General features: G+C 29.1%; 3 protein-coding genes across 3 annotated transcripts; 2 read left to right on the forward strand and 1 right to left on the reverse strand.

Annotated features, from left to right (window-relative positions):
* Window positions 1-2,779: 2,779 nt before the first annotated feature.
* OCT59_016281 (uncharacterized protein) lies at window positions 2,780-5,064 on the forward strand (the record flags this gene model as incomplete). The annotated part of the gene is made up of 8 exons (XM_025322856.2): window positions 2,780-2,882; window positions 2,994-3,194; window positions 3,259-3,387; window positions 3,594-3,764; window positions 3,833-3,916; window positions 3,999-4,116; window positions 4,201-4,645; window positions 4,739-5,064. The coding sequence occupies 8 exons, from the start codon at window positions 2,780-2,782 to the stop codon at window positions 4,907-4,909; spliced, it is 1,422 nt and encodes a 473-aa protein (XP_025165198.1). The 3' UTR covers window positions 4,910-5,064.
* Window positions 5,065-9,514: 4,450 nt separating this feature from the next.
* OCT59_016282 (uncharacterized protein) lies at window positions 9,515-9,721 on the reverse strand (the record flags this gene model as incomplete). The annotated part of the gene is made up of 1 exon (XM_066132375.1): window positions 9,515-9,721. One exon carries the CDS (start codon window positions 9,719-9,721, stop codon window positions 9,515-9,517), a length of 207 nt encoding a protein of 68 aa, XP_066003368.1.
* A 3,039-nt stretch (window positions 9,722-12,760) lies between these two features.
* On the forward strand, window positions 12,761-13,314 carry OCT59_016283 (uncharacterized protein; the record flags this gene model as incomplete). The annotated part of the gene is made up of 3 exons (XM_066132376.1): window positions 12,761-12,821; window positions 13,002-13,115; window positions 13,205-13,314. 3 exons carry the CDS (start codon window positions 12,761-12,763, stop codon window positions 13,312-13,314), a joined length of 285 nt encoding a protein of 94 aa, XP_066003369.1.
* Window positions 13,315-15,143: the final 1,829 nt, after the last annotated feature.

Raw genomic sequence — 15,143 nt, forward strand, 5'->3', positions numbered from 1 at the left:
AAAATTATAAAAAAAAGATTTATTTAAATTATAAACTAAGAAACTTGCAAAATATTTACTACTCTAGTCTTAGTGTTTAAATAATTCTAAGTAAAATAAAAAAAAAATAAAGAGAATATAAATATTTATGAGCTATAAAAAAGGAATTATTTAAATTACAAACTAAGAAATTTACAAATATTTTACTACTCTAGTCTTAGTGTTTAAATAAATCTAAAAATAAAATAAAAACAATTTCTGATAAATACATCATGTCAAATATCACTTAAAAAAACTATGAATCATTTAATAATTAGTTAATTTCATTTGTTTTAAATAATTAATAAATAAAAATAATCTATATAAATCATTTGTAAAATTAGTTTATCTTTAATACTTACTATATTACATACCTAATTATTTGTATCTTTAATTATACAATCATCAGTTATACCAATAGAAGAATGACTTGCATGATAAGTTTGGGAATCTTCCCTTTCAAGAATTTCATTCAATTTTTTACTAGTAAAATTAAGTAAGCGACTTGTATAACATGTTTGTGGATGAGATTCAGTAGCAAGATCGTTATGCTCAATTGGTGCCCCGTAAGGCCGTAACAAATAAAATGCGATCACACCCCATCAGAATCATATCACATTATATGATGCAAGATTTGATTGGTTTTGAAAACAATTATATATTACTTGAATTAGAAATTGCGTTTTGTATATAATTTTGTTTTACGATGTCATATACTTGTTTTCTTGGTTCTGAAAATACTCCCAAAACGTTTTCATCTAAAAACCTTTTTATTCATGAAAGAACTGTTCGCCCAAATAATAAAATAATACCTCACTCACGCAGGTCAACTTCTCCAACTTTATATGATATTCATTACTTCAAACATTCTTTTATAACGCAGTTAAGGCACGCTTACAATTTCATAGAAGTGAACCTCGAGTAAAAACTTTAAAAATGGTGCCCTTTTCTGAAGGACTTTTTATTATTTTATTCTACAATGAACCAACTTTTCAATATTCTCCAGCAAAAAGAATGTATACTTGTAAGTTTGAAGGTGGTCAAGGAAATAAAAACTGAGTAGTAAACAGGGACATGTGCATATGTTTTAATGCAGAACGCGCAAGAAACTCCCTTCTGTTGGAAAGAACGTGTGTACAAAGATTCAAATATGCGGTTACGTTGTGGTTCAATACGTTTTGAATTTAATGTTGATGTAAGAGATTTTGTAGAAGATAATTGAAATTTTTATATATGTATAACTGAACAACTTAGAAGATTTTGGGGTGTAGAAAAAAAAATTTAGAAATATAGTTTATAAATTTAAAATTATAGAAATAAAGTACGAAAAAATTATTTTTTATTTACATTATTTTCCCATTTTAATATTAAAAACTGAAGTATTTACATAGGTTCACAACGTTATCATATTTTATATTGTCCATATATATCAAATGTATTATTACACCATTAGGTTTTAATGTCCATTGTTTTTCGTGTATATTTAATTGGAGTATTATGTGTCTGATAGATCAATTGTCGGTTTTCATAATATAGAATATCATGAATTACAGGTTTTTTTGATTTTCCTCCGCCCATTGTTGGTCCTCCAAAAAATAGCAGTACCTAAAACAAGAATATGTTAATAAATTATTTAATCAAAAAATGCTAAATAAAATATTACAAATTGTGAATTTAATTAGTTTAAATGTATTTACACTCATCGTATTATATCATTACACCATAATAAAAAAAAAGTCAATATTTTCTCAACATGATTAGTTATTTACGTGAGTAGTTGATCCCATCATAACCAAATTTATAACTACAGTACATGCTAAATTTAAGAAAACAATAATCTTCATAAAATTTGCGATATTGTTCACGATTTAACATGTCGTGTGACTCATGTCATGCTATTTTTATACATAAAAGAATTGAAAAAAAAAATACATAAGGCTTCTGAATATACTCCAAAGAGAATTTGGATTTGTTCATGAAATTGTACCATGGTTATGTCCAGACTTTAAAACCAACTTCATCGATCAAATCAGATGTTAATACAAAATATTATATTACTTTATACATAGAATACATTGAATTTTGAAATTTAAAATGTCATTACGTACACAATGGACGTTATAAATAATCGATGGAAATACAATGGAAGGAGAATAACAAAACACATTTGATGATATTTCGGGTTGCCATCCTATTCCTAGGAAAAAAAAAGAATTTACGTTGTGTGAATAGCAGTATAGCACGTAGTGAATTTATTATAATTTCGATACTCATAAAAAACACGTCATTCATTGTAAATTACCGTGTCTGGGTTTCTAATTTCGGCCGAAAGTTCACATGATTTTCTCCTAATTTCCTGGTTTGTTATTCATTCTGCAACCCTTTTATATCAAATAATTTATATGAGGACCAATGAAAAAAATCCCATAAACTTCTAAACCATAGATAGAAATAATCTGTTTTTGAATTATAAAAAAAATGAGTACAATGAAAATTATGATTTTCAATACATCATGTTCAACTAATTAACTATTTTGGAAAGTTGGAGTTATTATTGATGCAATTTATTAAGTTAACCAAGAATTGATTAACATGCGGAATTTAATGCACAGATAATTAAATACTTCTCAGTTGATAGCTAAAACCCGATCATTGTGGTACAACGTAAGACTCAAAAGTATGTATATAAAGACAAATTTTTTCTCACTGTTTTTTTTTTATAAATTTCTTCTCTCAATATATATATATATATACATATAAGATGATACCTTTACAAGTAAAAGTAAAAAGCGATGGCAATAATACCACCAGTTTATCTTTTAGCGATGATGTATTATTGTTAGAACAGAAAAAGAACTCTGGCGGTGAATAAAAAAAATTTTATTTATTCTATTTTTTTTGTGTATATGTATATATAAATTATGTATATATAAATATATATAAATAAAACTTCATTTATTATTTATTCATTGTAGTTACGAACAAACCGATCAAAATATCTGCTAGATATATTCTTTCTGTTTATCTTGATAAATCAAAAGAAGTTCGAATAATAATAAAAGCATTAATTCCACAGGGAAAGTTAATATTAAAATTAGATACATTTTCTTTTGAGGTTATCGATGAAGAAGCTGCCACATTATGGATTAAAGCAATAAATGACGCCGTATATAAAGGTAGATTTAAATCATAAAATTTTAATGAAAATAAGTTATACTTTTACTAAATTTATTTTATTAGATACGAAAAAAGCAAAACATCTTAAAATATTCGTCAATCCTTTTGGTGGAGCTGGTAAAGCTGAAAATGATTTCAATCAATCCGTTATGCCAATATTTGACGCAGCAGGATGTACATGTGAAATTACTAGTTAGTATAATTGAAAATTTCTTGTTATCAAAATAAGGAGTAAAATTTACTGCATCACGAGATCTACGGACTTGGCATATTCCCACGCTATATTCCTTTTATATAATCAACTCCTTAATTTGATGGAGTTCGGATCTCCTTAAAAAATTTCATTTTTTTTTTTTATCCTATAAATTAAAACGTATCAAATATTTTTCTGTTTATAGTAACAGAATATTCGGATCACGCTAAAGAGATTATAAAAGATTTAGATTTGAAGGCTTACGACGCTATTGTTACGGTTAGTGGGGACGGTATAATTCATGAAGTTATCAACGGACTTTTATCACGCGATGACGCACTTGAAATTGATACTCCGATTGGAGTGATTCCCTCAGGTAAATTTTGATTGTTTAATTATATTGAGTTTTTAATTTACTTTATTGATATGTTTTATACTTTACAGGAAGTGGGAATGGGCTAAGCTTCTGCCTCTTGGGTAATGATCATGGTAATAGCGTGTCTCACGCTGCTCTTAACATAATAAAAGGTAATTTCTATACCAATGTAAGGTATGACTACCCCTTATTTGTCGTTTTTATTAATTAAAATTTCTTTTTTAATTTAATCAGGTGTTCCAATGAAAATCGATGTATGTTCAGTCACACAAGGGGACGAAAGATATTATTCTTTCATGTCACTAAATTATGGAATTATTGCTGATTGTGATTTATCAACTGAACACTTGAGGTATCTATCTATCTATTTTTTTTTATAATAAATTTATATAATAATAATGGATTAAATATAATTTTTTAAATAATTTATTATTAGATTTATGAAAGATTTCAGATTTGTGATTGGCGCTTTACAGGCATTGTTAGCGAATCGTAAATATAGTTGCGAAATAGCAATGAAAATTGTTGAAGATAATATTGACAATATTAGACAAGAATATAATAAAATCTATAATTCTTCATCATCACACGTTGAAGACAAATCGAATGAAGTTGAAGATAAATCAAAAGGGATAGTAGACAAATATGGAAGCGTAAATGATCCAATTCCATCAGATTGGACAGTATTGAATGATGATGGATATATTTTCATCGCAGGGAAAGTTCCATGGTTATCTAGAAGTCAGATTGTATTTCCTTGTGCATTACCATCTGATGGACTTTTAGATCTGATGATAGTTAATTGGGATAAAATATCAAAACTGAAAGTCGCAAATATATTGGCTTCATTTGAACAAGGAGCTCATATTAATATGAAAGAGGTATGTCAATTAAATTTTTAATTAAATTGAAATTGCTGATTTCTATGAAAAAGATGTATAGTAATAATAAATTTAATTTTTTATATATTAAAGGTTAAATATTATAAAGTAGCGGCCTTACGATTAACTCCAAAAAATAAAGACACGGGATATATTAGTATTGATGGGGAGAAAGTTCCATTTAAACCTTTTCAAGTTGAAGTTCATCCTAAATTAATAAACGTATTAAATATAGATGGAAAATATGCTCCAACGAATGTTTAATTAATTTAAAAAAAAAATGGACAATAATTATATAGAATGTACTGTATTTTTAGTATAAATTATTGTTTTTTTTATACATGTAAAAAAAGAATTAATTATTCATTTCAATTCAAAGAACAAATCATATATGCACATATAAATTATTTGTTATATTTAGAAACACAAATATGAAACACAAGTGAAACAAATATAATGAACATATGACGATCTTGTGATTGTAATGTGATACAACTATTATGTTATTGTTAAGATAATGTACCAACAAATTACCGAATTTAGAATATGACCCCCCTAAAAATCTTGAGCGAAAGCGAAAGGGGACGAACAAACAATAAACTTATTGAAGGAACGTTTTAACAAAAGTAATTCATGTCAAGGTCCTTAGGTAGTCTGAAACAAAGATAAACTCGTTCTTATTGTTTTAGATGCAAAAAGGCGGGACAGGCAGGACATAAGACACACGACGTAAATTCAATCGTAATTGTCTTTCAACAATGTAAAGACGAAAACCACAGAATAAAGCGAAGAGGTCTTCGATAAAAAATATTACCAAAGAAGTTCGGACGTTATATAGTAACTATAAATATCAAGAAAATCAAGGTAATTTTCGTTACGACAAAATAAATAACAACATTGCAGGAAACAACTTTGAAAACAATTGGATATAATCTGATTAACCGGAACGAAAATACAAAATGAGTATGAAAGAAAGTGGACGAATATTTAAGTATAGCATCAAGCGTAGAAGGGGAAACTAAAGGGTATTACCAATAATCAAAATAAACGTAACGAAAAAAAACCGAGTAGAAAGATGTGCTTTAGCGATAGATCTTTTTTTTTTAAAAAGAGTAAGAACGAAGATAATAAAAAATTAGATTTACAACCGAAAAGATCAAGATACGAGTATAATAATAGATCAAGGAAGTAGATCAAAGATTTTGGAGTTATAATTATAGTGATTTCGGCAATAACGGCACAGAAACAAAAAAAAGACAATGATAAAGATAATTGATCAGATTAAATTTAAATAACGAAAATACGAATTAACAGAATATGCAGAAGCAGGTGTAAAGAAGACATAAAAAGTTACTGCAGCTCATTGGAAAAATTTGAGGGAAGGATATCAGAAGTAATAGGAGAATTAAAGGTCGGCCACATTATTGAAAGTATATTTTACCATTAAAAGCAAAACATAGGTTGTTAAATGAGAAAATATCGGTTAATCAATAACAGTGAGAAATAGAATCAACAAAGATTAAATAGAAAGAATATAGAAATTAAAGGGTAGAAAATCTTCTAAAGAAGCTCCATCATTATGGAAAAAAGTATCTGAACGCAAAAATTCTAATAAAGTTTTTTTATTTCTTTATGTAATAATTGTTATTATTTTGCCTAATTTTATTATTTATGCTGACACGTTGATCTAATATTGTTGAAAATACGTTGGTGAATAACTGATTAACCAACATAAAACTAGAATAGAATAAAGAGAAATAGAATCACAGTAAGAATAAGATATCGTATAGAATCAAGACATATGAATGTTCGGGCGTTCATGAAAAAGGATATTCAAGAAAAAGATTCTATCAATCTTTCAATTGTCCGCCTCTTCAACATTAAGGAGTCATGTTCACAGACGTTTACAATATTATGGTCTAGTCTAATAGAAACGGAGGATGACATAGTAACGTTATAAGGATAGAGAGATAATAATAAATAAGTGTGTGTAACAGATAAAAGAAGGGGGTATGATGAAGTACTGTAATCAAAGAAATTAATTTAGGCTATTATTAAAAAAAATTATAGTAAGAAATTTCTCGAGATATTACAGCTACGGCCATACACAGTGAAAAGCTCCGGAACAGTTTGATCACCGCAATTAAGCCGATGCGTCCAGCAATGGAGTACTAGAGAAATAATGGGAGAAGTGATCGAGGTACTTTTGCTCTTGGGATGAGAATAATAATCATCGCGTGAACTACTGAACAAGGTAAAAAAAGTTTGCATTTTTATATTTATTGCTCTCCACCTTATCCTGCAACTATCTCTAATTACGTTATTTGTTCATAGATGACCTTAATTAACGGTTCAGTAATACTTTTTACTTTTAAACTTTGCTGGATCGGTCGTCTGGTTACATCTTATGTGTTGCTAAACTCCATCTCGCCAATTATGTTCACTGAGTTTTTTGGTGACTTAAAATTAATTGAATCGATTCTTAATAATGATCACTGATAGATTGAGATGGAAATAAATGATTTCTACTTCGTTTCTCAAGTCTACGATATTGAAATCAATTGAAAGAGATGAATGAAATTTGATGAGATGACTACCCGGCTGAAAAATTGGGAAAGCTGTGACTATGTTAAAGCAATATATCATTTTACAATGATCTATCTCCATGAGACTTAACAGCCAAATCGAATGAAGAAATTCCTTCCTTCCGCGAAAAATTTGATCGGCTTGAAAGTGCATTTTGCGTGCAGGTAAATGTTTTAATAATTTTTAGTATTTTATTATAACGGAACACCATTCTAACTTCTGTTTGCATAGTAAATTTAATGACATCGTAACCTCATGTGATCAGTAGTTTATATTACATTTCGAGAACCATGGCGATAAATGGATCGTATAAGGAAAGAATTTTGATCCCGATTGTGATTGGAAACGGGTGGAAAAATTCTCACCTAGTTAATTATAGAATTTACGATACTTGTCATATTTTGATAGGAATAGTTGTATAATTTCAGCAATATTACATTTTTTTTAATAAAATTTTTTAGTTTACCTACATCAATGTATGGCTTGTTGTGTGCATAGGGAATATAATTATTAACTAATATTCTTTATTGGTTGATTTTCGCGAGATACAATGATCGTGAATCTTTAATAATACTTATATGTATGCGACACTCTCGTTAATAACCATGTCAGCAAGAATTTACAATTCTTGAAAATCCTAAAGTAAATTCTAGTACTAGAACATCTCGATTTGTTGAAAATTTGTAAGAATGAATCCTTCTTCTGAAGTCCCAAGTGGGTTGTAGTGTTTGTAAGATTGAATATACATCTAAAGGGAACCTCGGGAGTTATCGTACGGCATATCAGATTATAAATTAATACTTCACGTAAAGGCTAAAGTTTACGAGAGTTTAATCGAACCTGATGAAGATAATAAATCTAATTTTTGTTTGTTTAAACTCACTTCAAAACATTTATCTTATCCTTTATTGTTGTTTTATAACGACAACTGAAGTTACAAGGGATCGATGAAGACGCTGGAGAATGGAGCTCGAAAATAGTACTGAATTAATACGTAAACATAATTTGTATTATGTAATTATTTTTTTTTTTTAATTCGGTTTTTTTAATTATCCGTTTGTGTATTTATAGGTTGACCTACGTTACTGATGTCATTGATATATTATTTTTTTTTCGTAAAATATTTTAGTTTTAACTTTTAAGCAATATGACTTTTAATTTTCTTTGCTCCTTTAACCTCCTTAACGAAATTTTTTTAAGGACAGATGCTCGATATATCCTTTTTTTCCCTCACAGCCTAGCCACTAATTATTTATTTCGTCATGATTATATTATAAATTCTGACGTTTTACTATGAGCCGCATTGGAGACCTTTATTATGTAATCACATGAACTTTTAATTTAAAACCGATTTTGAATACTTATATAATATAGGGTAATATACTTAACAGAAGATGCACAGATCAGAAAAAAACCAAAAATTATTACATTTTTTATTTTGTAGCTTTCTCCCAGTACCGTATTGCGGTGGCTATAGTCTTCGACCCTTATACCCCCCTTTATTGCGCGAGTTTTTACCATTAATGAAAGATGTTTATAACCTATATAACAATTGTGTTCATATACGATGTTTATTATATTATTTAGTTAACAAGACCGTTAGTTACTAATTTATTTAATTTATTATAATAGAAAAGAGATAGTTACGAAAAAATGTTTACTATTGTTGAAAATTAAAAATGAAAATTAATTTAATACATCAACTATTAACTAAAAGCTTTTTTTTTTTGAAGCTTATAATGAAAATTTTACACATAAATTAGGATTATACAGATACATGACCGTGATTATAGTACTGAAATCTACTTCTAATGAAGTTTCCGATGGCTGACGAAAATTCTTTATGTTGCACATTATATAATTGAGCAAGAGCTTAACGACTATACCGTTTCTTTACTCAATCTCATATTGCCTAGTAGTTTAAGCTTTAATGAGAGAGAAATTATTTAATTTTATTTATGATTTGTCTGTATATCATATTTGATATTTTGTAAGCAGCATATAATTTTGTCCGTAGATCTATCTATGCACAGTAACTTAAATATAAAACAATAATTATTTTAATAAATTTTTCTTTCATATTTTGAATTTTAAATTTTAAAATAATTCAATTACAATTTTTTGTAAAAGAAATCAATCGCAAAAAAAAAAGAAATCAGAATATTATTTATAAGCAATATGTAGTATGATAATCTATTCTGACTTTGTGATTTAAAATATAGAAAAGAGGGGATTGCTTCTTTTTATCAGTCTCATTTTTTTAGAACATGATTTGCAACCACACTATACTGTCAATGAGGCACCAACGATAAGGAAAAAAGACTGGTTCTCGATCTTGGTGATTCTATGTTCGATAGACTCATTTTGACGTTTATCGATGTCATTTAAGACTAATACTTTTAAAGTACTAAAATCTGCTTTATTGCCACATTGAGCACATTGAGGAGACTCAAGAATCTTTTTTTCCAAGAGAAGGTTCGAAAGTAACATATCTTCCGAACTCTGAATAGACAAGTAAAATGATGAACATTATAAAAATACAACAGATAACAAAATATGGTGACATGCCACCAAATGGTGATTTATTGCCAGAACCAATGTTGGAGGAAAACTAGAAAATGAAAAAAAATGAACCTTATAATAAAACAAAGTTATATGAAAAATGTACTACCAGGGAACCTCGAAATTAAAATTTTTGAACGAATGTGAGTGACATAAGTGGCAGGTGAAATTGGCTCTGAATATCTTTACAGAATTACAGTTACGGAAATATAGCTCAAAATTTTTTTAGAGAGAAATTTGATAGGTTTTTTTTATCCATTATCTTTACCCTGATGTTATGACAAATGATGTGATTTTCTGATTCTTGGAGTATTTAGTATTAAAAAACTGAAGTTACGTAATTTTTCTTATTTACCATATTTGACTAGTCAGTATAAACACAAAAAATAAAGTATAGTAACAAAAAAGATACTAACCTATTTGGACACAATATAATTATATTATGAATCTAGTACTACACTTATTTTATTTTTCTACTCCATTATCTAACAATTTGATTTTTCTGATTTGGTAATTGTTTTACCATGAACTTTTCAGTCAATTAGGAATATGCAGGATTTTACCGACCGATATTTTTAACTTTTATAAACCAATGTTTAATTATGATGATTTTTTTTTTTCGTAGTTCAAAACATAGAAAATCATTGTTTAAATTTGATTTCTTTCAATGTGCTAGTTCTAAGAATGTTATTATGGAAAAACTTGCAAAATCAAATAGTCTTAAAAAATTAGCAAATTATTTATTTATATGAAATCAATTTAATAAATTAATAAAGTGAACAAATCGATTTAATCACTGAAAAGTAAGCATAATAGCTTTTTAGCTTATTCTATGTTTGTGAAATTGATCATTAATAAAGAACTTGATAAAGGAAAATGCATCATATGAGTTTAATAAGGATACTCAAGCATGCATTTCAGTACTTTGAAAAATTGAAGAATCTAAAAATAAAGATGTATTCTTTGAATATGGCAATTCTTTAAATTCTTTAGTAAATAGAGATTCATCAATTGCTAGATGTTTGTTTAGGTTTTCTATTATCACACAATCGACAAAAATAAGTCTAAAATGCTTTTAACTGAAAGACAAGAAAGACAAAAAATTAGAGAAAAACCGCAAGTGCTTCCTAAAAACAAATATTCTAAACAATGGACATTTTCAAGTGACTTATGAAATATGTAATTACTATTTGTTGCTGACTTAGCCAAGTCTTTTAAAAAACTTGTTGTCACCCGATCACCACGTTGAGGTGCAGCAACATTGATCAGGGGGGAAAGGGAAAACGAAAGGAAAGGGAAAACGAAGGGGAAAGGGGAGAACGAAGGGGAAAGGAGAGAACGAAGGGAAAAGGGGATAACGAAGGAAAAGGGATAACGAAGGGAAAAGGGATAACGAAGGGGAAAGGGATAACGAAGGGGAAGGGAAAGGGGATAACGAAGGGGAAAGGGGATAACGAAGGGGAAAGGGGATAACGAAGGGGAAAGGGGAGAACGAAGGGGAAAGGGGAGAACGAAGGGGAAAGGGGAGAACGAAGGGGAAAGGGGAGAACGAAGGGGAAAGGGGAGAACGAAGGGGAAAGGGGAGAACGAAGGGGAAAGGGGATAACGAAGGGAAAGGGGATAACGAAGGGAAAAGTATAACGAAAGGGAAGGGAAAGGGGAGAACGAAAGGGAACGAAGGGGAAAGGGAATAACGAAGGGGAAAGGGAATAACGAAGGGGAAAGGGAATAACGAAGGGGAAAGGGAATAACGAAGGGGAAAGGGAATAACGAAGGGGAAAGGGAAAGGGGAGAACGAAAGGGAACGAAGGGGAAAGGGGAGACGAAAAGAAAAGGGAATAACGAAGGGGGAAGGGAATAACGAAAGGGAAAAGGGAATAACGAAGGGGAAAGGGAAGAACGAAGGGAAAGGGAGAACGAAGGGAAAGGGGATAACGAAGGGAAAGGGGATAACGAAGGGGAAAGGGGATAACGAAAGGGAAAGGGGATAACGAAGGGAAAGGGATAACGAAAGGGAAGGGAAAGGGGAGAACGAAAGGGAACGAAAGGAAGGGGTAAACGATAGGGACAAAAATACATAGACATACACACCGTCAACGCACGAGTCCACACCCGAGCCGTAGTCTTCGGAGATTCTTACAGTTAATATGATCTACGCAATTTAGGTTTCTTATAATGATAAATAATATATTTGTTATTATTTATTTATTCATATCATTTATACCATATTACTTTACAATATTATCTGGAAAAAACAAACCTTCTGTTGGCAGCTGCGAAAAATTTGTAGAGTCAAGGAGCTCTAGTAGTAAAAGAGGGATCGGAACTAGAAGCTGGAGCGTGAATAGAGACTTCAAGAAAAAAGTTTTCGGAGCGGTAAGTTCGGTGGGAATAGTACAAACCAGTCTTATAGTCGTCAGATTGTTCTGGTGGCGTCAATACAAGCTCTATTGAGAAGGGAAAAAAGTGAATATTCGTTCGTGGTGCGTAAACTAAAAGAAGAATGATAACAGTAATAAAACTGCAGAACCATAAGAAACAAAATGCCCCTATATATATATAAAAAAAATATGAGGCTTAGAAATGTATTACACTATCGCACTTTTACTAACTGTGACTCAGATGCGGTGTTTACTGTTACGTGATTCGCGATTATCAATATCGCATAATCATTCCGATTTTAATATTGTTATTTTACTATTAGATTCAATTTAATTCAAGATTATTAATTGAAATAGTAATATTAGTTATACCATGCAAGCAAGTATATTGTCTCATGCAATTTTTAAAATCCGTTACTAATTGTTATTATACGGGAACTCCGTTCATACTTTTTTTTTAAGTATCACAATTTAATAATTTTGCCTTTCTTTTACGCAAAATTTAATATATTATTTATATATAATATACTGTATATATTAGAAAAAATATTATTTATTATTATTTGTTATCAAAAAAAAAAGAAAAATGGCTATTTATTTTGATAACCTTCAAAGAAACTATACTGATGTATCTATTATGGAAGACGGTATTGAAACTATATCTATTTTCTTAAGTAACCGATGGTAATCTATTTCTTTCTTTAGAATATATAGAATTTAATTCTAATAAACTTTTTAGACTTACTTGGTTAATGTCGTTTAAAGTGATATATGGAAACATTGAGGTATATTTTAATCATTTTAATCGTGTTAATTGTTTTAATCAGTTAATAGTTTTAATCGTTTTAGTCAGTTTAATGGGTTTAATCTGTTCAATAGGTTTATTCTTGATGCTGTTCTAACAAAGATTCATATTCCAGAAAAGTTGGTTAACGAACAAGGTAAAAAAAAATCTCCCGCTACTGATCATAAATTTCATATAATGTAGAGGATTGGATTTACTTTAGTAACATTAAGTCGTTCCTTTCAGTTTCTTTTACTGAGGCTTATAGTGTTACTTTGAAACCACTTCATGGAATGCTCGTCCAATCTAGAGCTCCGAACTATGTGCTTATCGTTATATATGATGTTCTTATATAAGGGTGACTATGTGGAGCTACGACTGTATTTAGATCCACAATTATGTAAATTTGTTTTTGAGGGTTTTACAGAATAATAAAATTTTTTCATACCAGAGATTATAAGATTTTTAATCATGTTGTACCGATGTTCCTTAAATTTTAAATTTTTTTTACTTATAATTAATCACGTAGTGCGGGTCGTTCATGTAATTTTTATATCCCGTTACTATTCAACAATTTCTGCATAAACAACTGAGATAATTGATGATTGTCTTTACAAGATGTCTATTGTACTAATATAATAAGTATGTATATAGTACAATTTTTACAGTTCTAGAATTACGGTAAAAAAGAATAAGTCAGTTTAAGTTACTTATGTATTAGGCCAAACAAATTCGATTTTTCAGTTCACTTCACCCGGCCGGGTCACTTTTTTAAAAAAAGTTTATATATAAAAAATGTTTATCACGTGATCAATACGTAATTTTATTGGCGGGTAAGTTTATCACGTGGCTGAGAACTTCTGGAGCGAAAAATAAATTCTTAATTACCCTCTCCTTTAAAAGTCAACCAATCAGATGTCACGATTTTATATATATAAAACTTTTATTAATAAACAATAAACCCGGGTCCCCGGGTCAATTTTAAATTTCAACCGAAAAAGTGGATTTATGTGGCCTTAGGATCACGAGGATATACTAGATGCGTAAGATGCTGCTACTTCAGATTCATCGTCTCAAGTTTAAACAATAGGCGATAGCTATATTTATCTTTTGTTTTACGCTACGTATCACAGGTTTTATTTAAGCGGTAAGATATATTTCTAATGCGAATAATTTTTTGGACTAATTAATTAATTAATATTTTATTTATAGACAGAACCAGTGTGTAATTTCTTGGTGATAATATATTTCAAGAGATGTTAATGGTGTTTCTAATTAGTAACCAATCCTAGTGTGAATAGAAAATGTTGTTCATGGGACACATTATATATATTATATGTTATACAATATTTAATGTATGGGACATCCAATATTGAAATCAGTATTTGTATTGGTCACTGCAGTATTCCTAATGACCAAACTATAACTCAGTTACTGAATGGAGGATATCAGTCTTTGACCGATATCTCTATTCTCCATAACTATTTATTATTAATTTTTTCTATACAAATAATTAAAGTTCAAACAAATTTTTACACACCAATAATAAAATAGAAAATATATTTATAAAAAATTATTTCTCTAAAAACAGTAAACCTAATTGTTTTGGTAATTACTGAACTAAACCGATTTCGTCTATTGCTTTTTATCAATAACTATAATAAAAAAAAAAGGAAAAATATCAATGAATCGAACAAATTTTGATGATCATTGAATTGTGCGTAATTATCTTTTTTAGTAACTCATGAATATACACTGTAAAAAAAAAAGAATAAATAATATTTCGTTCTATGAAAAAAAGATAATTTTATTTTTCTTTTTGAATACTGTATATTACGAAAATAATCTAATGGAAACCGAATTTAGTAAATTAAATAACTCAGGTAGAAATTCCAATCACAAAAATTTTTCGTATTGTAATAAACTCTTTACTGGAGAATTGTGGCGTAAGGAATGTGATCCACTTAGAATAATGGAAGGATGGACCAGTGGAAATTCTGATATTGATAAGTTTATAAAAGATACAATGTATAATATAAGAAATAGAAAAACTTATATCAATAAATTACTTGAACAGGTAACATTTGGTAGATTTATAGATATAAACGAAATTTGGTGAAGGTGGATTTTCCAAAGTATACTCCACAACTTGGATTTATGGTAACTCATATAAAGTGATGGAAGT

Source organism: Rhizophagus irregularis, chromosome 24, assembly GCF_026210795.1.
Source record: "Rhizophagus irregularis chromosome 24, complete sequence".
In the NCBI taxonomy this organism is placed as follows: domain Eukaryota; kingdom Fungi; phylum Glomeromycota; class Glomeromycetes; order Glomerales; family Glomeraceae; genus Rhizophagus; species Rhizophagus irregularis.